Source organism: Odocoileus virginianus, chromosome 15 (genome assembly GCF_023699985.2).
Source record: "Odocoileus virginianus isolate 20LAN1187 ecotype Illinois chromosome 15, Ovbor_1.2, whole genome shotgun sequence".
NCBI lineage: Eukaryota > Metazoa > Chordata > Mammalia > Artiodactyla > Cervidae > Odocoileus > Odocoileus virginianus.
Window position 1 is genome coordinate 51,039,076 of NC_069688.1, and position 24,852 is coordinate 51,063,927.

At 37.2% G+C, this 24,852-nt stretch overlaps 1 protein-coding gene across 1 annotated transcript in view; it reads left to right on the plus strand.

Moving 5' to 3' along the window:
* The window catches only part of STK3 (serine/threonine kinase 3), a 287,702-nt gene that overhangs the window by 189,116 nt on the left and 73,734 nt on the right, over positions 1 to 24,852 (plus strand). The window contains exon 9 of the mRNA XM_020887266.2: positions 19,750 to 19,942. Within this exon, the coding sequence (XP_020742925.2) occupies positions 19,750 to 19,942 (193 nt within the window). The remainder of the gene's footprint in view (positions 1 to 19,749; positions 19,943 to 24,852) is intronic.

Consider the following 24,852-nt stretch of genomic DNA (forward strand, 5'->3'; position numbering starts at 1 on the left):
ACCATTGAAAATTTAATAGTGCTGAATTTTGAAATAATATAGATCAAATTCTTTCTCTGATTTCAAAATCCTAGAGCTGTAAATTCACCATGTTGAGTTACTGTATTATCAAAGATATTTATATTTGTATTCAGTATTAATACTTGAACCAGTTGTAGATCCTGCTTTTTTCATTTTGAGTGAATGAAATGAGAGAATTTATGGGTTATACCAATATCAACTTACAGTTTTTCCAAGCTTAATTTTCCTTTTTGTAATTCAAGTTACTATATTTGGAGAAAAATTTGTGACCTAAAATTTCATCAACATGTCCAACAACTCTCCCTGTGAATTTGAAAGGGAAACACTGTATGATAACTATTTCAAGATACAGTGTTGTAAGGTTTTTTAGTACTATACACCTGAGCCCCAGGTAACTATTACAAATAAACTTCTTTAAATATTTTTTATTCAAGAAAGATATGGGACATGATTAGAAATAATGCTTTGTGAATTTGATTTTTATGCCTATTATAGGAAAAGCTTGTCTGATGAGGATACATCTTGACAAATAGACATTTTTTGATCAATGCTGAGGTAATTGTACAGGTTTTTAAAATTAAATAAATTGCAAACAGAGATATCTGCAGCAGGTTAATCCTGACATCAAGGTTTTTGTGGTAGTTTAGGCATTGCTAAACATGGCAAAGATCTTTCTTTGGCCTTCCTGAGCATGTGATATAAATTTGGTGCTGAGGTGGGTTAATAGTATTACGTATTAAGAAAATTATTTGTTTTCTGAATGTCAGTGGAAGATATTCCCAAATCCTTAGTGTGAGTTGATTAAAAAGCATATATTTGTTCATATTTACTGTAAATTCCTGAATTATTTATAGAAAGTCTGCTTTTTAAAGAGTGTCTTCTAATTTAATCTGGTCTTTCTACTCAATACAACTTTCTACAAAGATGACATTTTGTTTTTACCAAGGAGCATTCATAGTAGGATATAAAGTAAATCTATGTGAATTATTTCTGCCATGTAAAAGTTTAAACAATCTTATCCAATAAAGGATACCTTTTCAAAAATAAGATATGCTCCAGGGCATTCTTGTTTTAAAGCATATACATACAGAAATTTGCTAAATATTTTTTAAAATATCTTATTTGGAAAAGAGAGTCAAACAAACTTTTTGGTTAAACAATGGAGTACAGAGTTCTGTTCTAGTCAATACAAAAAATTGTATACACAAATCACTTTAAAGTCTGTATATTTTAGTTATCTCTAATGGAAAAAATGATTCTTTGGAATTTGTAATGTTTAATATAATGTAGGTGGTGCTAGTGGTGAAGAATTAGCTTGCCAATGCAGGAGACAAGAGACTTGGGTTCTATCCCTGAGTCAGGAAGATCCCTTGGAGAAGGGCATGACAACCCACTCCAGTATTCTTACCTGGAATATCCCATGGCAGAAGAGCCTGGTGGGCTACAATCCATGGGGTTGCAAAGAGTCAGACACAACTGAAGTGACTTAGCATGCATGCATTTAATATTCAGCAAATGACTGTCACTTAATCTGTCTTTATACATTTGAACAACCTATCTACTTCTGGAGGGGAAAAAAATCCCCCAGTAATCCTTGGTTTTTACTCTGGTGAATTCTTGTGTTTTTTTTAATTAATTAATTTAAAAAAATCCATGTCTCTGGGCATGGTGGGATTTTAAACCTCTGACTAGGGATTGAATCCATGCCTCTCGCAGTGGAAGCATGAAATCTTAACCATTGGACCACAGGGAATTCCTTACCTTGAAAAATTTCTGATTTAATTGATATAAACTGAAGCCCAGGCATCAGAATTTTTTAAAACTCCCTAGCTGATTCTAATGTAGATAAGAACCATTGAACTGTAGATTCTAGTGTTGGGTTTTATAGCATAAATATTTATTTAGTATTTTTTTATTTATTCAAATAAAAAAGTGAAGAGCTTCTTCCATCTTATTTTTTGAAGTAACTTGTAATTTTTGACTACTTTTAGATTTATAGAAGAATTGTGAAAGTAGTAGTACAGAGTTCCCGTATACCCATACCCAGTTCCCCCAGTTATTAATATCTTATGTTAGTACACTACATTTGTTATAATTAATGAACCAATACTGATAAATGTTCTCAACTAAGATCCATAGTCTATCCATATTTACTAAGTTTTTACCTGGTGGTGTTTTTTCTGTTTCAGGACCCATCCAGGATGCCACATTTCATTAACATTCAGTCACCACCCCGTGTCTCCTTAGACTCCTCTTGCTGTCACTTTCTCAGATTATCTGTTTTTGGTGACCTTGAGAAATTTGAGGAATTTAGTTAGGTATTTTATAGAATATCCCTCAATTGGAATTTGTTTGATGTTTTTTTCTTATGATGACATTGAGTTTATTCATTTTGGAGAGAGAGAGACTGTAGAACTAAAGGCTAGTCTTATCCCATTTATATCAAGAGCATTAAAGAAAAAACTCATTTCCTCTATTTGTAAAACTTCTGATACCAGTTGTGTGGGTTTTCTACCCCAAGCAATTCTCTGGTTCACCAACTGGGTGTCTTACAGTTTAATTCATCCTGATGCTAACTACCTTGAGTTAGCACAGACCCTACAGACCCTACAGATTATGGGCTCAGTCTCACCAAACTGCCTCTTCCCTTACTTCAGATGCTTCTCACAAGTGTAGGCCTCCTGTACTTGGACCAACTGGCTGTAAATCAGGGGTTCCATAGTGCCCTCCTTAGATTCATTAATTTTCTACGAATAACTCACAGAACTCAGGAAAACACTTTACTTACTATTACCAGTATGAGATACAACTCCGGAATAGCCCAATGGAAGAGTTACCTGGGGTAATAGGATATGAGGAAGGGGGTTGTGGGGGGGTCCATGCCCACTCCAGGCATGTCACACTCCTGACACCCAGTGTATTCACCAACCAGGAAAATCTCCAAAACACTCCTTTTAGAGGTTTTATGGAGGTTCCACGACAGAGATATAATTGATTAAAATATTGGCCATTGGTAATTAACTCAATCCCTAATTCCTTTCTCCTTCCTGGAGGTCAGGAGGGTAGACCTAAAAGTTCCAACCCTCTAATCACATGGTTCCTCTGGCAGCCAGCCCTCATCCTCTGAGTCTCCGTATTAGCAAAACCCAGATATGGTGGAAAGGGGCTTATTATGAATACCAAAACGTGCTCCTCCCACACATACCACTCAGAAATTATAAGAGTTTTAGAAGCACTGTGCCAGGAACTGGGGACAGATCAAGTCTGTGTTTCCTCTTATATCACAGTATCACAAGTACACTCTATTAATATGACTTGTCACTGTCAGTGTTACCCATGATCACCTGGCTGACATGATGTTTGTCAGTTTTCTGCACGATGAAATTACTCTGTCCTCCTTTCCATCCTGTACTCTTTGGAAGGACATCATAATAGAGAGCCCACACTTGAGGAATGGGGAGTTATGCTCCCCCTCTTGGAGGGCAGAGTGTCTACATAAGTTATTTGTAATTCTTCTGTATAGGAGATTTGTCTGTTTTCTCCATTTACTTATTCAGTCATATATATCTTACTGACTCATGGTTATTTAGTTGACACTTTGAGTTATAGTCCAATACTTCCGTACTGTTTTCTTGTTCCAGTTGTTCCAGCTGTGGACATTGGAGCCTCCTCGTATGGTTGACTCCTTTGTCCCTTTGACATAACCACATCATTGTGGGTTTGCTTTTACTTTACTTGCTTCCTTATTCTCTGACACTGTAAGATCCTCTAGACTCAGTTTGTGTATTTCCTGCCACAGCTTCTAGAATCCTGGGAGACTAGTTCCTTTATTAGCAAATGGTATTAGAAACTAAGATACGAACTGTAGGTGTGCTTTTTGCTGCTGTGGGAGTATTGTCCCTTTATCGACTCCTCTCAGCAGACAAACCAAGCAGCTGTATATATGTGTATACTGTGTCTTCATACATATGTATGTGTGTGTGTATATATCTCTATCTGTTTCTATATTAAAGTAAACATGAATTCATACTGATGTCTCTGACTTCTAATCCATTACCACATGGGTCATTCTGTCTCTCCTTGCTTATTTATAACTTCCCACCACAATGGTGAGAAACCTGGTTCCCTCTACCTAAACCACCCACTTTGCTACATGTTTCAGTTCCTGTGTACATGTATAGTAGTTTCAGAACTTAAGCCATATCCCCACGGGAACAACTTTATCAAGTAGAACATGGTGCTTAGTATAGTGCTTTTTAAGTCTTACAAACTCCACTGACTTTCAAGGTTACTTGGGTTAGCACCTTTTCTGCCTGCCTTGCTCAGTGAAGTTCTTTCATACATTTGTAATACAGTTAGATGTTTTGGTTGTGTGTTGCATTCTGCATTACACCCTGAGATCTTGCATATATTAAGGTTCATTCTTTATTGTATAAACATCTTACGAGCTTTGACAGATGCATGGTGTTACATTTTCACCATTGCAATACACTGAAGAATACTTTTGCTGCCCCCAAATCCCTTTGCTGCATCTATTCAACTCTCCTTCTACCCCCAAGCCCTCTGCAGTTGCTAATCTGTTTACCATCTATAGTTCTGCCTTATCCATGTCATGTAATTGGAATCGAACAGAAGGTAGCCTTTTCAGACTGGCTTGTCTCACTTAGCAGTAAGATTTAAGATTCATCCCTTTTTAAAATTAACCCCGTTTTAATTTTTAACTAAACAGTATTCCTTTGCATGGATGTACCACAATTTGTTTATCCATTCATCTACTGAAGGATGTCTTGGTCATTTCTAACTTTTGGCAATTGTGAATAAAGTGGCTGTAAACATTTTCATATCAACTTTTGTATGGATGGAAATTTTCGGATTCAGTTGGGTGAATACCTAAGGACTGTAATTGGTAGACTATCTGGGACTATAATTGGTAGATCCTGTGGTATGTTTAGCTTTGTAAAACATTACCATGTTTTCTAACAGTGTTACACCATTTTTGCATTGCCACCAGCGATTGAGAGTTTTGGTTGCTGAGCATGTCCACCAGCACTTAGTATTGTCAGGTTTTGTGGAGTGTTGTGTTTTTGGCATTTTAGACATTCTAACAGATGTTTCAGTGAAGATGAGTTTGAGCAAACTCCATTGAGATAGTGGAAGACAGAGAAGCCTGGCCTGCTGCTGTCCATGGGGTCACAAAGAGTTGGACCCAACTTAGCAACTGGACAACAGCAAACCAAAGCCTTGTAGGAGTGCCAGGAAAGAGTCTCCCTTTCCAGAGGAGCCAAAGGCTGAGATGACTCCTGGAGGATAAGGAGTTGATCAGGCAAGTGAGGGTGACCTAAGAAGTGGTCTCAGCAGAAGCAGCAACCCATGTTTTTGTTTAAAGACTTCTTGAGCAATCCCACTTTTGCCTAAGGTTTAATCACCAGATGCAGAAAGTCTGTTGATTCCCTAACTGCCTGAGCTCTCCCTTGGGGTTCAAAAAATGCATACTCTGCTGCCTGCTACAGAAAGACTTGGATGACCCATGGACACCTCAAATTAAATAGGTTCTAAATGATCTCATCTTACCCAGAAAGTTGCCCTGTAAAGAGTACTTCAGCCACAGTATGATACGAGGTAGAGAGAGAACCTGATGAAGGAAAGAAACAAAGGCTCTGACTACTCTATCAAGAAGTCTGGTTATGAATAACTTGTTTTTCCTTTAGTTGTTTAATGGTCAGAATATTACTAAATTTTTATACTGAGGAGAAAGGCCCCAGAAGAAAGGGATAATGTGACTGACTGGAAAGGCCTGCATAGACACGATTCTCTAGGAAATTTCGAAGAATCGACAAAAAAAACTCCTGGAACTGTATAGTAAGTGGATATAGTGAAGTCACAGGGTACAGGGGCAATGTAAAATATTCATTTGCTTTCTGTTTACCAGCAATAAGTAACTGGAATTTGGAAATTTTGAAAAATCTTTTTAACAAAAGAAATAAAAAAGAAATACTTAAGTCTGACAAAATATGTATAGAATCTGTGTGCACTGATTAAAAAAAGTGAAGTTCTAAAAAAAACTTGAGAAACAGTCCATGTTCATGGATTAAAAGACTCAAAATGTGGTTAAGATATCATTTCTTCTTAATGAATAGATTCAGTTCATCCACAATAAAAATTCTAGCAAGCTAACATGTAACTGTCGAACAAAATGATTCTAAAGATTACATGGAAAGGCAGAAGGCCTAGAACAGCCAACACAATAATGAATAAGAAAAAATAGTTTGAAGACTCCAATTTGCAGACATCTGTAAAATGATAGTAATAAAGACAGTGTGGTATTAGAAAAAGAATAGACATGTATTATCAGTGATAAATCAATGAAGCAGAATAGAGGACTCAGAAAGAAACCCACACAAATATAATCAGTTGACCTTTGGGAAGGCCACAAAGGCAACTCAGTGGAGAAAGAATAATCTCTTAAAGGGTGCTAGAAGAACCCGATGTCTATATGGGGGGAAAAAAAAGAACCTAGACATAGACTTCAAGGCTTTCACAAAACTTAACTTGAGATAGATCATAGACTTTAATATAACATGTAAAACCGGAAAACTTCTGGAAGAAATCATAGGATAAAATCTGTGTTACCTTAGGTTTGGTGTTGAGTTAAAACACCAAAAGCAAGGTTTATGGGGAAAGAAAAAAACAAAACAGCTGGTGATATTAAAACTAAAGCTACTGCACTGTGAAAGACCCCATTAAGAAAATGGAGAGACAAGCCATAGTCTGAGAAAATATTTGCAAAGCACTGCCTTATTTGAAAAAACGTGTCCAAAATACATGAGCTCCTTAAAAATCAACTATAAAAAAGCAAACAAGACAATTTAAAAAATGGGTAAAAGCACTGAACAAACACCTTGTCAAAGATCATAAATGTCAAATAAGCTTATGAAAAGATGCCCAGCACCTTTTGTCATCAGAAATTGCAAGTTACACCAACCATGAGATGCCACTAAATACTTGTGAGAATGTCTAAAATGAAAAAAAAAAACCCAAAAACCTGACAATACTGAGTGCTGGTGAACAAGCTCAGCAACAGAAACTCTCATTCACTGTTGGTGGAAAAGCATAAATGGTGTAACACTGTTAGGGAGTTTGGCAGTTTCTTAGAAAGCTGAACATACCATGAGACCTACCAGTTGCGGTCCTCGGTATTTATCCAGCTGATCTTGAAATTGAAATGCTCCGCTGTGCTCTCATGGTATCCTGTGTTTACCTCTGGGTGAATGCTTAACTCACTATATTTATACTTGTCTACTTTCTAATTTTCTCCACTAACCTGTGCATTTCTCAAAGACAAAGACTATATCTTAGCATACTGTCTGGCACATAGTAAGTGCTTACAAATACTTTAGATTTATCAAGTCAATAAATATATATGTAAAATTCTTTATAATGGATTTTAACTGACTTTACCCTGTATTCTTTAGCATAGTGCCACAAGATTACCATCAGCACCGAAAGTATCTACATTTAAAAGTAATCAGGTATGTCCTGGCACATGAAGTATTTCTGGAGCAGTGCATAAGTCAAACATGTCATAAATATTTGGTTTGGGGGGAACTGCTTGTTTTTGCGGCCCTGACTTGGCATTTCTCTGCCCCAGAATGTCATTTGTATCAGCAGTTTCAGTAATGTAAACTGCATGCTAAAATTAACATTGTTATTTTCTTGTAATCCAGACAGTTTTCTTCTAAACTGTATGTTTTGGAAGCTGATTTCTTAAAGTCATTTTATAATGTTATCATTTCTGAGTTTATAAAAGTGATTTCTTTTGTTAAGTATTTATTAAAGTTTCTGATTATTGCTAAGAACTATCCTAATAGAGCAGAAAAGGAGTAGGAGAAAGAAAAGATGAGAAAAAGACATTATTTTCAAAGACAGATTAGTTCTAATTTGGGGCTTCCCTGGTGGCTCAGAGGTTAAAGCGTCTGCCTGGAATGCGGGAGACTCGGGTTCGATCCCTGAGTTGGTAAGAATCCCCTGGAGAAGGAAATGGCAACCCATTCCAGTACCCTTGCCTGGAGAATCCCATGGAGGGAGGAGCCTGGTAGGCTACAATCCATGGGATTGCCAAGAGTCGGACACGACTGAGCGGCTTCACTTCGCTTCACTTCACTTCTGTTTGTTCTAAGAACATAACGCAATTATAAATCTTTTTATATAAACATAATTTAGAATGCAATGACAAAGTGATGTGCATACTTGATATTTCCTATTGTATGTTTCTGTCAATTTTGTAGACTCAGCAAGTGCTTCCTGAGTTCCTGTTTTATGCAAGTCATTGGGGAGATTACTGCATGTAGATATGTAGATAGATTACTGAATGTATTAACGAATATAGATACATCCTTTGAGAAACATAAATACTGCTTATGTAAAAAAATAACATGGCAGTGGTGATGGTATTTTAAAATATTCAGGTTTTTAAAAAATCAGTGGCCAGTAGTCTTTCTGAAAGATACTGATAATATGTTAGTAAATATAATAACCTATTTTATAAACTTGTATGTATAAATCACAAATTAATGGAATTTGTTCTAGCCTTTTGTCTTTGGTGCCCTCTTGTGGATTTTTAATAAACTGCTCGTAACAACAGTTTTTTAAAAAGTTCCTTTTATCTTAAAATATTTGATTTTATAATCTTTGTATTTTGTTCATCCTTTGACGTGCTTTTGGCTCTGGAAAAAAAGAAAGAAGTCATGGTTAAAGTTGCTATTACTTTTTAATTCACTCTATTATATATCAGTATTGTGCACAGGGGATGTAAGATAATCTTGTGTTTGAAAGCTTTTAATACAATGCCAGGAACTTGTACCGTCTTGCATCAGGGAGCCTCTGAAGTCCTGCCCACAGGCCTTCTCACCATTTTGGCTTGTTGTGCTGATGAACAAGTCTTTTATGACTCTTGGAGATCCTGAAAGCTTTGATGTAACTTTAAAACATGCCCGTGAACATGCAAAAAGCTAGGATCCATGAAGGCAGGCATTTCTGTTTGTTAAAGACAGATACGTGAAAGGCAGCAGCTGTATAAGCTCTTGTGCTGCTGCTTTTGCAGTGAAGTAGAAGGACCACCTACTTACAGCAGTGGGAAGCAAGTTCATTCTTTGTACAGATTTCCAGATACTGTTAAGTCTTAGCAGTATTTAATGGGTGAATATCAATTTATGACTTTTTTTCCAGCCTGTCAGGTGTTGAAGCAATGCTTAAGGGCAACGATTTGAAGGGGAATATTTCTGATGTTTTCTCAGTAGTTCTTAGCTCAGTTTGGGTTGAGTGCAGTATGAAACGAGACCAGAGTTAGCCAGTTGCTCCTGCTGTGGGCTCTTGCACCTGTAACCCGGAAACAGTGGACACTGCAGATGTGCGGATAACAGAAGCAACAAATAAGTGCTAGCCTTGCCATGTTTGGAAGTGTAATGTAAAGAGAATGTGTGCCCTGTGCGGTCACATCAGGAGTTTTACCTTGCCCTAGTGCAGAGTGCCTCTACTTTAACAGGACACAGGACTCTTCCATGCTATGAGGCATACAAGCAACTACACAAGAGTTCCCTTTGATTTTTGCCTTTTCTAAGTCAAGAATGACTAAAATTTATTTGGTGATGCAGGTTAGCATTTAAGCACAAGCTCTGGTTTAGTTCTGCATGGGGAGAAAAGCAAAAGATCCCTGCCACAGGTTTCCCCAATTTTACGCTCATTTCCTTGAAGTTGCACTGCACATGCCATGTTGATTTCTTATTTGACTCTTTCACCACAAATTAGTTATTAGATTTCAGTGTCTCTCTCATGTGCCGAAGTAGGAAATTCCATTGCCGTTTTATTTTTTTTTTTTGCTTATATATAACTGACATTATCTATTTCATTATCTGTATTCCTCTATTCGAATTAGGATCTTTTACAGTTTTTTCTTTAAAGTCAGTTTGGCCTCTTTAGGTCCATAATATTGTAGTTAACTTTTTTAAAACTGGAGTTTCGATGCTTTACACTCCTCTGTCAGTTTCTGCCGTACAGCAGAGTAAATCAGCCATGTGTTTACATACATGCCCTCTTTTTTGGACTTCCTTTCCATTTGGGTCACCACAAAGCGCCAAATTGAGTTCCCTGTGCTATACAATAGGTTCTCATTAGGTATGTTTTTTTATACATAGTATTGCATATATGTCAATCCCAGTCTCACAATTCATCCCACCCTTTTGCCCCCTTGGTATCCATAAGTTTGCTCTCTATGTCTGAGTCTCTGTTTCTGCTTTGCAAATTTTCTAGATTCCACATATGTATGTTAACGTATGATATTTGTTTTTCTTTTTCTGACATTATACTCTGTATAACAGTCTCTAGAGGCATCCACATGTCTGCACATGACACAGTTTCATTCCTTCTTACGTCTGAGTAATACCCCATTGTGTATATGTACCACATCTTTTTTATCCATTCCTCTGTTGATAGACATTTAGGTTGCTTCCATGTCCTGGCTATTGTGAATATTGCTGCAGTGAACATTGGGGTGTATGTATCTTTTTGAGTCACAGTTTCCTCTGAGTATATACCCAGTAGTGGGATTGCTGGGTCACATGGTAGTGATATTTTTAGTTTTCTGAGGAACCACCATCCATAGTGACTATATCGATTTAGATTCCCACCAGCATTGTAAGAGGATTCCTTTTTCTCCATACCCCTCTCCAGCATTTATTGTTTGTAGACTTTTTGATGATGGCCATTCTGACTGATGTGAAGTGATACCTCATTGTAGTTTTGATTTGCATTTCTCTAGTAACTAGTGATGTTGAGCATTTTTTCATATGTTTGTTGGCCATCTATATGTTGTCTTTGGAGAAATGTCTCTTTAGGTCTTCTGCCTGTTTTCTAATTGGGTTGTTTTGTTTTGTTTTCCATTGAGCTGCATGAGCTGTTTGTGTATTTAGAGATTAATTCTTTGTTGCTCCATTGAAAATATTTTCTCCCATTCTGAGGGCTGTCGTCTTGCCTTGTGTATGGTTTCCTTTGCTGTGCAGGAGCTTTTATTTTAATTTGGTCCCCATTTATTTATTTTTGCTTTCATTACTCGAGGAGGTAGGATAAAAAAGATCTTGCTGCGATTTATGTCAGAGAATATTTGCCCATGTTTCCCTGTTAAGAGTTTTATAGTATCTGGCCTAACATTTAGGCCTTTAAACTATTTTGAGTATTTTTGCATATGGTTTTAGGGAATGTTTCATTCTTTTACATGTAGCTGTCCAGTTTTCCCAACACCACTTATTCAAGAGACTGTCTTTTCTCCATTGTATATTCTAGTCTCCTTTGTCATTGATTAGGTGACCATAGGTGTGTGGCTGGGCTTTCTGTCATGTCCACTGATCTGTTTTTGTGCCAGTACCATACTGTCTTGATGATTATAAAGCTTTGTATAACCTGAAGTCAGGGAACCTGATTCCTCCAACTTTTTCTTTCTCAAGAATGCCATGGCTAGTCAGGATCTTTAGTGTTTCCATACAAATTGTAAAATATTTTGTTCTATTTTATAGTTTTTACACAGAATGTAAAAAATTCTGTGAAAAATGCCATAGATAATTTGATAGGGATTGCGTTGAATCTGTACATTGCTTTGGGTAGTATAGTCATTTTCACAATATTGATTCTTCCAAACCAAGAACATGGTATATCTATCCATCTGTTTGTGTCTTCTTTAATTTCTTTCATCACATTCATTTTTTTTTTCCCTGAAAAATAATTTTTCTCGTGCTGTAGTAGTATGCAAACTCAGTGTGACCCCATGGACTGCAGCCCACCAGGCTCCTCATCCTTCAGGACGAGGGAGTCTTCAGACAAGAAAATGGGAGTGGGTTGCTGTGCCCTCTTCTAGGGGATCTTCCTGATCCAGGGATCGAACCTGCATCTCCTGCATTGCAGGCAGATTCTTTACTGCTGGACCACTGGGGAAGTCCTGAATATCAACAGGAGTATCTAATTGAATCAGAGCCACTAAGATAGGTTCTGTACTGATAACATAATGTTATAGAATTGTATAAGTAATAAAGAATTTAATATTTCAAGGAGAGAAATAAAATAATTAGAATATTGCAAATTAAAAAGACACCCATTTATCTAAGAATAGTCTTATTCATGTTAGAAATGACAAATGCTTTCTAAAATGTTTGTGTTAATATCTTCTAAATCAGTCAGATAGTAGCTGAATATTTAGAAAAATTTTTACGGTGGAAGATATTACAAATGTAAAGTCACCTAGTGCAGTGGCTCTGATTATTTCTCAGACCGTTATTGCATAAATCTGTCTCAGCAGTGGAGTAGGATTTCCTAATAATGTTTTCAAATATTTGTATTCCATGTGGATTTTATGATTCATAACCTGGATTATCGTCAGTACTCTGTTTTGCATTCCTGGCACATGATGACCACTGATTGAAAATGCTATTGTATTCCTTACTGGAATTGGCGGCTCTCTACAGTGGGGAAGCATCTGCTCTGCAGACCTTTTTCTATAAAGTATCAACATGTTTTCCTTCTGCTTTTCTCTTGTAAGAAATAGCAGAGTATATATAAATGAAGTGTAACTTTGGAAAAACATTATAAATAGCTGTTTTATTACGAAAATGTTAAAAGAATCAAATGAAACTTTAATAGCCATCTAAAAGATCAGGAATAATTTGAGTTAATGATTGAGAAAAGTAAAAAGTGTTACTGAAAAGTTTTCAACACCATCACCAAATTATTAGTATTTGAGTTTTCTAATTTTATAAAAAACAACTTCTTATTCCTTCTGTATTTTATTATTGACTGTTTGGATGCCACCCTCTCATTAGTGACTTGATTGCTTATTTTTTTTTCTTTTACTGTCGGCTTGTAAGTTGGTTTAGCATCTTCTAGCAAAGTGACTATGTAAGTGCAAGTAGTATGCGGTAAAAGCTATCCCTTCCAAACTTGATTCAGTGTTTTTATAATTTTATTGGTTATCTAAGTCAGTTATGTGAATCCAAAGATGCAAGCTTCATTATCTCAGCATAGATTCAATTCTGTTGTAGAATATAGGAAGATTTTAAAGTATTATTTCACACCAACCAGATGTTATGTTTCTTATTAAATTTAATGGTCACAGTACTGAATCTTACAAGAATGAGAGATAAATGACTCACATATAAAAATAGATTTAGCTTAGTATTTTGGGAATTAACTGGTTGCAACCACAGTAAAATAAGATATTAAACTAGCAGCAGATTTTTTAAGAGGACTGGTAGAAAATCAACTTTTTTCTTCCCTCCTTAGTGGAATCTACTGAAAAGAGTAAATCTCAACCTTTTTTGTTAAGTTTTTGACCAAAGTGCAAATTAGTTTGGGCTTCCCTGGTGGCACTAGTGATAAAGAACCTGTCTGCAATGCATGAGACATAAGAGATGGGGATTTGATCCCTGGGTCGGGAAGATCCCCTGGAGGAGGGCATGGCAGCCCACTTCAGTGTTCTTGCCTGGAAAATACTATGGACAGAGGAGCCTGGCAGGCTACTGTCCTTGGGGTCGCAAAGAGTCAGACATGGCTGAAGAGACTTAGCACATGCAAATTAGTTTACTTATGTGTATATCAGTTTCTTCATCTCTTAACTTAGCAAAATAAAACATGCTGTAGCTAACCTATAATAGAAATTAACCTAGAGTCGAGAAATATTGTAAATAAAAACCTTATAAAATTGGAAGTTAGCCATTGGGCTTTAGAATCAAACAACCTGGTTAGAATCCTTGCTTCCCCACTTATTTGTTACATGATCCTGGGCAAATTATTAAACCATTTGAACTTCAGTTTCATCGTTTACACAGTGGGGACAACAGGGTCTCACAGTATTAATAAGAGGATTAAATAAGAGTGACCTACAAAAAGTCCTTAGTATAGTGCTTTTAACTCATTGATGACAACTATTCAATAAATAATAGACTGAATAATTCTAATTAACAGAGTTTTTCCTCCCAGTTTCTTTAATAGTCATTCTATGTTTTAAATAACTAGTTGATTTAAGTAAAGTTCTGTGGTAGAACCTTATATATAACACTCTGTGCTTTAGCACTACCTCATAAAGAGGGCTTTAATATTAATATAATGGATTTTGTAATGAGAACAATACTTTTTAATGGATACCAGATATATAATTATTAATAAGATCTGGTTACTTCCCTTATGGATTTTATAGTCTAATAGATTTAGACAAGTCAGATATACCTACAGTTACAGTATTGTTTAGTAAGATATGATCAGCATAGGTAAGCATAAAAGTTGATATAGCAACACAAAAATATGACACCTATATCTAAACTGAGAATGGATGTCTAAGTATAGTTCTGTTGTAAAAAGTTTTAATATTAAGCATGCCTTTATGTACATATATTAAATATTGTGTGTGTGTGTGTGTGTATATGTATATGCTGCAGTCCATGGGGTCACAAAGAATCAGACATGACTGAGCAACTGAACAACAACAACAACAACATTAAATATTATAGTCTTCTCGTCCTTTAAGAACTTAATTTAAAGGCAGTATCCTCTATGAGGCTTTCTTCATTTGATAAGAGGTAGAGTAAAAGGCCCTGCTTTTTTTTATTCCTGTTGTATTTTGCAACACAGCATTTAACAAATTGCCTTGTAATTTGTTGTTCACATGTCAGGTAATTTCTCTTAGACCTCAGACTTCTTAAAAAAAAGACAAAAATGGAGCAAAACTGTTTCTTATTCTTTGTATCTCCAATGCCTAGTCCACTCCTTGACATATTATGAATTTACAATAAATGATTGTTGAATGAATTAATAAGTAATAATATTAATTACTTCATGTATTCAATAAATTTTTATCAAGTCCCTACTGTGGCTCAGACCGTAAAGCATCTGCTTCCAATGTAGGAGACCTGGGTTCAGTCCCTGGGTTGGGAAGATCCCCTGGAGAAGGAAATGGCAACCCACTCTAGTACTTTTGCCTGGAAAATCCCATGGATGGAGGAGCCTGGTAAGCTATATATAGGCCATGTGGTCACAAAGAGTCAGACATGAGTGAGCAACTTCACTACTGTATACCAGGTGTTCTAAGCATTGGGAGTTCATCTGTGAAAAAGAAGGCGTCTTTGCCTTCATCAAACTTATATTCTAATGGTAGAAAAGCCAGGTACAGGTGATGAAAAATATAGAAGGATAAAAGATTGATGGGGACTTCAATTTTGGATTGGTGGTCAGAAAATGCCTCACTAAAGAGGTAACATCTATCATCTAAATGGAGACCTGAGTTAAGCAGAAAATAAAACTGCCTTAAAGAAGAGCATTCCAGGCTGAAAGATCAGTCAGTCTAAAAGAAGAGGAACATGCTTTGAATGCTCAAGAAACAGCACAGGAGGCCAGGCTGGCTGGAACGTGGTGAGTGAGAAGGAATGTGATAGGAGATGGGATTGGCGGATGTTACTGGGCCAGATCACATTTGGCCATGATAAAGATTTTGGGCTTTTTTGTAACTGACAGGAGGCCAAATGTGGGGTTGGTGAGTCAGAGAGTAACATGATGTGATTTGTGTTTTGAAAGGATCAATCTGCCTGTTTTGTGGGAGACTAATGGGAACAAAGAGGGCAAAAAGTGAAAACTGCTAGGAGGTTGTTGTAATAATCCGAGAGACGACAGTGGCTTTGAATAGGATGGAACAAGTAATTTGTATGGGACCCTTTCAGCATAAGATCTGGTGACGTAAGCTGTGAAAAGTGTAAACTTGCTCCTCTACCTTACACATTCAAGTAGATCAAAATTTAAAAATGTAAATAAGGTACATGTACTTGGTGGAATAGTGGATTAAGAAATGAAGAAACTAGTTTCTTAGTCCCAGTTTTATTTTTAAATAGGTGTGTGACCTTGGGGAAGTCCCTTACTTTCTGTGGGCCTTGTTTTTTTTTAATGTCTAAAATAAGGGGTTGAATTATTAAAGCTTCATGATTTTACAGTTATGTGAAAAAGTAAATATACAATGAATACTTAAAACTGCCTGGTGTACTGAATGGAGCACTTTAGTAGATTCAGAAATAGTTATTATAAGGCTTTCTTGTCCATAGGTATTATATTTATAAATGATTTTACAGAACAGTTACAGTATGAGATCATAAATTTAAGTGCAGAAGTGCAACCTCTAAGGCAGGTCATAAATTCTCAAAGTTTGAAAAAGGGAATAATTAATAAAGACTGAGTTAGCAATGAAGGTAATAGGATTTAATTAAAATGAATTAGTGAGGAAAGAACCCCCTGGGTAGTGAAGAAGACGTAAACAAAGATGAAGTCTTAATGAGTATAGTATGATACGGGTTTATGGCAGCTAGACACTCAGTTTAGGTCAGCCTGACTCTATTGCATGATACATGAACAATGGGAAAATAGGTTGACTATATAAAATAAGATAACAAGAACATTAAAATCTAGGCAGCTTTGTTTAGCTTTCAGTGCAGGTAAGAACTGGGAGCCATTATAGATTCTTTAGCAGAAGAATATTATATAATACAAGTAGTTTTCAAGAAAGATTGGTGTAGTATGTATACTTTGAAGAAGGTGAAACTACCTTATTCCTAGTCACATGGAAGCATTTGGCATACCTTTTCTCATTTAATCATCATAACACCAATGAAAGAAACCCAAGTTCACAGAGTTTAAATAGCTTTACTAAAAGGTCGTAAGAGGGCTTCCCTGGTGGTTCAGTGGGTGAAGAATCTGCCTGTGATGGAGGAGACCCACGTTCTATCCCTGAGTTGGGAAGATCCTCCAGAGAAGGAAATGGCAGTTCACTCCAGTATTCTTGCCTGGGAAATCCCATGGACAGAGGAGCCTGGTTGGCTCCGGTCCATGGGGTCGCAAGAGTTGGACACGTTTTAGTGACCAAATCACCAAGCAAAGGTCTTAAGTCTAGTAAGTGCTTTGAACTAGGATTTGAACTAACATCTGTCTGGTTCTAGAAGGTCGGGGTGCTCTTCTTTCAGTTACCCAGACATGAGTTGAGGATACTCAGGAGCAGTGGGACTGGAAAAGAAGAGATGGAACCGAGAAAGAGTCTTTTGAAGAAGAGCTTGTTGGCTGTTGGTATAAAGGAAATGAATAAGAGTAAACCCGTGAAGACATTGAAATCTTATTCTCAGATAGCTAATGAAGATACTTTAGTGGTTGTTTTTGGGGCTGGAGGCAGACTAGAAGGGCCATGGAGATGGATGAAATGATCTCATTTGAGATTGTTGAGTTTTTAAACATCATTAAGCTTATAAGTAGTAAATAAAGTCAGGAAGATTTTCAGAATTTGGGAGTCCTCAACACGCAAGATAGTTGAAGGCATAGCAATGAAGATGTCTTCTAAAGGAAGAGAAGCTCATGAAAGAGGAGCAAAGGACTTGAGATATAATGCTGAGTTTATACTGTAGGTTTAGGAAGAGGAGGGCTGTCAGACCGCTGAGAACAATGTGGATGTTCCTGTTCTCCAATATTTGCATTTTAACTTTCTGTCAGAACTTGGGTTTTGTTTGTTTGTTTCTACTTAAAGTGAAGTAGATATAAATTAATTTCAGTGCATGATCAAGTTTTTCCAAATCGCACATTGCTTGGTTTCTCAAACAGAATTTGTTAGTTTAGTTTTGTGGCCCTATTCCAGTTTATCTTTTGGTGAACGTTCTAAAAAGCATTTTTTGGTTCATACTTGTCACTGACTTGATTCTTCTGTGAATTTCATTTAAAAGCCAATGGCTGGGATATGGCAACAAAAATACATGCAACAAAAGAAAAAGATAAATTGGACTTCATCAGAGCTTTTGTGTGTCACAGAAACTGTTAAGAGAGTGAAAAGACAGCCTGTAGAATGGGGGAAAATAATTGCAAATCATATATCTGATAAGGGATTAATATCCAGAACCTAAAAAGAACTTATTTGGCCTGACAGCAAAAAACAGCCTATAACACTAAATGAGCAAAAAGACTTGAATAGAGATTTCTCCAAAGAAGATATACAGATGGCCAATAAGCACATGAAAAGATGCGCAACATCACTAGTTTTTAGGAAAATGTAAATCAAACCACAGTGAGATACCAGATATCCATTAGGATGTCTGTTAGCAACGTTGGGGGGAATAACAAGTGTTGGTGAGGATGTGGAGAAGTTGCAACCCTGTACACTCTTGTAGTATAAAACGGTGCAGCCAATGTGGAAAGCGTATAATTTGCACTTCAAGTGCTGTCAAAAGAATTGAGAGCAGAGACTCAAATACAGATCCTCCTTAACGTTTGATGAGGTTACGTCTTAAGTAACTTGCTAGTTGAAACTGTGATTGAGTCAAAAATGCATTTAATATACCTAACCTACCAAAAAGCCTAGCTAATTGTAGCCTACCTTAAATGTGCGCAGAGCACTTAGATTAGCCCACAATTTGGCAAATCATCTAACACAAAGCCTATTTTATAATAAAGTATGGAATCCTGTGCAATTTGTTAAATGCTGTGCTGAACCATAGCATTCTGTGAAACACAGATTGGTTTTATAGGTACAGAATGGTTGTAAATGTACGGGTTCTTTACATCCCCGATCACGTGGCTGGCTGCTGCTGTCACAGAGCTTCATGAGAATAGCTCCTACCAAATGTTGCTAAGGCTGGGAAAAGTTCAAAATTCAAACTACTGTTTCTACTGAATGTGTTTCTCTTTTGTACTGTTGTACAATTGAAAAATCCTAAGTTGAACCTTCAGAAGTCAAGGACCACGTATCTATAGATACTTATATACCAGTGTTCAGAGCATTATTCCTAATAACCAAAAGGTGTAAACACCTTAATGTCCATTAACAAGTGAATGGGTAAACATAAGGTGGTGATGGTGGTGTGGTATGCGTGTTTGCACACACACAGTGAAATACCATTCAGTCTTAAAAAGGAATGGAATTCTGACATCTGGGACAATTTGGATGAACTTTGAAAACATTTTGCTAAATGAAATAAGCCAGACACAGAAGACATGATTCTACCTATATGAGGTGCCTAGAATCGGTGAATTCATTGTAACAGAAAATAGAACGGAGATTCCATACTTTTACCAGAAAGTAGAATAGGATTGGGAGAAGGGAGGAATGAGGAGTTAGTTTTTAATGGGTACAGAGTTTCTGTTTGAGACAATGAAATATTTTTGGAATAGGGTGTTGATGATTGGATGACACTGTAAATGTTCCTAATGCCATAGAATTGTGCCCTGAAAAATGATTAAGATGGTAGATTTTATGTTATGTATATTTACAATAATTTTTTAAGAGCTAATGGCTTTTGTACAAAGTTAGAAACATTATTAAGGTTGTTATAATAGTGCCAACACATTCTGTCTTTAATGTGCTCTTCTATTTATTTTGTTATATATTCTTTGTTGATCATCTACCTCATCTATCTTAATCCTACTTTAAGAACAGCTGGCCACCTTCAGTTTCATCAAATAATTTCTATTGCTTGAGTTTTAATTACTTAAAACTTTACTTTAAATTCTTTAGGTTATTTTGGATAGTTGGCACTTAGGATAACACTGTATGTGTGTCCTTACATGAAAATTAGTAGTAATAGAATTTTTTTATTATTAAAAATATAATGATGCTCATACTCTTCTAAGATATCCATTGTGTTAGAAAAGTCTGCCTTCATTGCAGTGTTCTGCTTGCAGGATGAGGATGAGCTGGACTCCCACACCATGGTGAAGACGAGCTCGGAAAGCGTGGGCACCATGAGGGCCACGAGCACCATGAGTGAAGGGGCCCAGACCATGATTGAACACAACAGCACCATGCTAGAGTCTGACTTGGGGACCATGGTTATAAACAGCGAGGATGAGGAAGAAGAAGATGGAACTATGAAAAGTATGTGGCTTTTTCCCCCACTGACTATTGATCTTCTGTTTTGAGAATGTGCTTCTATAGAAACCAGGATAGTTCTGTGTTACTTGTTATAGCCAGTTGTGGAAAATTTTGTTTCCTGACTTTATCTAACAGTCTAAAAAGAAATGATACAAGTGAATTTACAGAACAGAGAGAGACTCGCAGACTTAGCAGATAAACTTACGGTTGCCAGAGGGGAAGGGATAGCTCGGGCATTTGGGATATGGTTGCCAGAGGGGAAGGCATCGCTCGGGCGTTTGGGATATGGTTGCCAGAGGGGAAGGCATCGCTCGGGCGTTTGGGAAGGCCGTGTGCGTACTGCCATCACTCAGAATGGATAGTCAACAAGCGCCTGCTGTATAGCACAGGGAACTCTGCTCAGTGTTATGTGGCGGCCTGCACGAGAGGGGCCTTTGGAGGAGAATGGATACATGTAAACGTATGGGCGAGTCCCTTCGCTGTTCACCTGAAACTACCACAACATTATTAATGTGCTATGCCCCTAATACAAAATAAAACGCTTAAAGTTCGGGGAGGGGGGAAGAGTGAAAGGAGTATGGCACAAGTAAGTTTTCAGAGTTTTTTTTAGTACAGCAGAAAGCAGCTCCTCTTTAACTGAGGGTTTATGGAACTTTTTTCTGTTGAAGGATGGATACTAATCCAAAATTTAATTTGTAAAGTATCTTTGAGATAGAATGATAGAGATAAAAAAATTCCTCACATTTGCTTTTCTGATTAAAAAAGTAAACCTAAAATTCCGTCCCAAATAATACAACGTAATATTATTTCATGTTGTCCATATTATCAGTGAAGCTGCAGTAACACAGGGAAACAGCTGAGGGAAGACATACGGGCTGAGGTGGGAAAAGAAGAAACAGTAGAAAGACGTGTCAAGAAACAAGGATGCTCATGCAGAACATCCAGCCTGGTGCATACTTATTACTTCTCGTACTGTGAGAGCCACGGTGCCAGGGGCACTGCAGGGCTGAAAGGACGGTTAAAGCATTCTCTTTGATCTCCTTTGCTTGCAGAGTGATAGAAGACAGAGATACTTTCACAGGCTAGCATTTCTTTTTGTATAAACATGGCCCTTTAAGTTTGCAATTAACAGTGTAAGACATTGTGATTTCTCAGTTACAGACAACAGCAGATTAATTACCTCTTGATGCCTACTGACCTTTTTCTTCCCCCACTACCCTAGTCATATGTGGTCAATGACTAGGTCTAAGCGCAGGCTGTTTTTCACTACATAGGACTTCTTCCGAAGGGTACAAAAAGCAGCAATATATGACTTCTTGCGCTGTAGAGCCTATGAAGTTACAGTCAAGTGATCTGCTGATAGCATAAAATGGATATAGGTAGGAATTTCCTCTCCAACATTTTTGTTTCTTTTTGCCTACTTTGTTTTTGCTGCTCCCCTCCCGCCCCATCACCCCCCCCCCCATGAGGGGGCTGCTTGATAAGCTTATAGCTTCAAGTCATTTGGCTCACTGCAGTTGCTTCCTTCATATTCCTTAGTATATATAGCCCATTATGGTTGTATACTTTGAAAGGGAGGGTTGTGAAGCACAGGATGAAAACACATTGCCAGATACTGATAGTTAATCCTGGGTGGGAAGGGGTGCGATTTTTTTTTTTTTAATCTTACATGCTGATGGGTTTCCTGAGCCTTTGCCCTGGAAAGCAGTCTAAGACTTGCATTCCTAGCTGAGCATATTACTAGAATAGGGCTTCTGCATCCTTAACATGCTAACCGACTACACTGGACGGTCTTGTGGCCTCCAAAGCCAGCTTATGTTAGGGTACAAGTCATATGCCCTGTAGACTGAAAAGACAGATAAGGTCATTTACAGCATGCTTCCCATCAGTAGGTAGCGTCGGTTTTCCACAGCTGATAAAATTCTTCTAAGTCAGGTTTTCTGATTCTTAACAGACCAGTAAGATCATCGAGTGCTTCATTCTATCTTCAGAGAGCTACTGAGCTCCTTATGAAACTACATTAACAACTTTTCCCTTGTAGTCCATATAGTTGAACATCATCATTTAAACAGTAGTTTAAAAATGAGTATTTATGGAATCGAATTCACATTAAGATTATTCTCTTTCAAGGAAGAGATATATTATAATGATTTATCAAACCTCATGCTTTAAAATAACAGATTTCCACATGTTTTGTGTAATGACTTTTAGCTTTGACAACCACAGTAAACATTCAGTTTATGTCATAATTTTATATCCTAAGCATGATTTTTTTTTGGTCACAGAAGTTTTATTGAAAGCTTATTTTTAAATGGAGCAGATAGTGGTTTATGTAATTGCTTTATATGCTTGAGCAAGTTTTAAATCTCATGAGCCAACTTTCGTTGTGTTTTAAGTTTCCACAATTTAGACATCATTCTATAATATGGGATTTCCATGTACCCAAAAGTTGAACCAAATGATGTTAGTGTAACCCTGGTTTTGTCATACTGTAATACAGCAATAGTATAGAATGTAAAGAAGCTACTGAGGCAGAACTTACTTTCCGTGAAACTACATAATTAGTTTTAGCTTTGTCTTTCCTCATGATGTTAATCTTTTAAAAAATATCTTAGATTAGTTGGTATGAGCTCTTAGGTTATGTTAAAGTTAATGAAAGTCCCACTTGGTAATGTGTCTTTAGCATTTTTGTTCCCTAAAGAGAGTATATATCTATATATTCCCTAAAAGATGAAAGCATTATATAGTTTTCAGTTTTCTAAAATATCTACAAAGTTATATGCTGAAAATCCTGGTTTCCATCACCTTTACCACTGGAGCTTCAAAAGAGTTGCCCAATTTAATATTCTTGACAGTTTAAATTATGTCTGCATACTTTTTTATACCTTTATCCATAAAGCTAGAAATTATAGTCCTATTTTCCTTACTTCTTGAAAGTGTGATGACTTAACTCTAGGAAGCAAAGTTGTTAAAAGATCTTTTGAGGGAAATGGAGAAAATGACAGAGAATATTTAAAATGTAATTTTTTTTAGACGGGCACAGACCTGGAGAGCACGTCCGGAGCAGTCTCCGTGCTTGCTTCCAGCAGTGCCGGCATTACTCTCACTGTCCCTCCCCTGCCTCCTCCCGTTCCCACTTCCCTGGGCTCTCACTGCTCCTGGGATGGCGAGGCTTCAGCTCGGTAACCCAGGTCTTTCAGAATCTGGCATCAGCCAATATTTGCATATAGATTTCTACTGCCTTACATATTATCTTTTATCCAGACTAGTCTATGCCAGTTGGAATTAGGAGGTTGACAGAAAGTGTAAGCAGGTTGGTTGTCATTAATGAAATCAACATTTAAGATTTTTTTTTTATCTGGAGGAAATCGATTAGGATCAGGTCAGGAATCCGTTGTCATTAAATTGATAAACTAGTAGAGGTTATTTCTTTGTGGGTAACTCTAGAAGAGCAAAACTGTTGTAGCAAAGAAAGAGTGGGGGCCTTTTCCCTTGTTCAGATCTGCTGTGTTCCTACAGTGGAACTTTCTGGCCTCCCAGAGCTGGGGCTGGATTTATAAGAAATCGAATGGCAAGGTGAGGTAATGATCAGGGAACACTCAGCTGATTCAGTACCTCCCGACTGGGAGTATGATCAGTAATGTGTTGAGATAACTTGCAGGTGAGAGGATTGTATTCCACTGTTTGTGAAGTTTGATGTCTTTTTTTTGAGAAAATGAGGGAAGTGCCATCCATGTAAGCAAGATGAAGTTAATTGTTATTTTGTTTTATTCATTTTTTATTTTCAGAAAAGAGAATAGAAGGTAAATTTCTCAGGCTATAGCTGGCAGCCCACTCCAGTATTCTTGCCTGGAAAATTCCATTGACGGAGGAGCCTGGCGGGCTACATATAGTCCATGGAGTTTCAAAGAGTCGCACACAAATGAGCGACTTCACTTTCACTTTCACAGCTATCATTAATTGCAGGTCCATATGGGCTGAACATTGTGCTTGGAACTTTACATACATCAGCTCATTAACTTCTCACAAGGACTTTGTAAATAATGTTGTCACTATTGTTTGCCGCTAAGGAAACTGAGACTTGGGAACATGAAGTGACTGGTCCAGGATTTCATAGCAGATGAGTGGTAGACCTGATATACAGACTCAGGTTCCACCCCCCAAATCACGTTATTACTGTGGGCCAGTGAACCTGACGTCCCCTTGGGCAGGCTGTCTAGAATATTTGTGAGTCCTTTAGGAAAGGAGACTTGAATTGTTATAAGTCAGCATAGGTTAGTGGGAACAAATTATATCAGAACAATTTGATTTCCTTTTTTGACAACATTGCTAAACCTCTAGATCAGAGAAACTTCTAGATTTGGATACTGTGTTTTATCATTTGAGGAAAGTATTTTACAGTGGTTTTGATGATACCCTTGTAGACTCTATGTAGTATGACCAGGCTGATGGTTTTATTATGAGGGTTGAGCAGTTATACACATATAGGCTTGTGTCAGTGTTTTTTGGAGGACAGAAACTATGCATTTTAAACACAAAAAGATTTGACTCAGAGTTTTGGATATTAACAAAATCAGCGGAGAGTTTGGAAGAGAGGGCTGTGTGGGCTGGGCCTCCAAGAATGACTCCCACACCCCCACAAAAGTGACCATTATGGCATTACTACTATTATTACAGTCAGGAAGCTAGTGAATTCAGAGGCTGTCATTGGCACTGCTGAATGCAAAATACAGATTGAGATCAAATACCTGTTGCTATTCAGGGATTAGAAAGCTACCACTGAGACTGCAACCACATTTTTAACACCTGTGAGGCTGACGACTGGAGCTGGAATGCTGCTGTAAAAAAATCCCATGTCTGCGTAGTTGTGCTGCTGGAAGGAAATGGCTGAGATAGCAGGCCCCTGTTCTCTG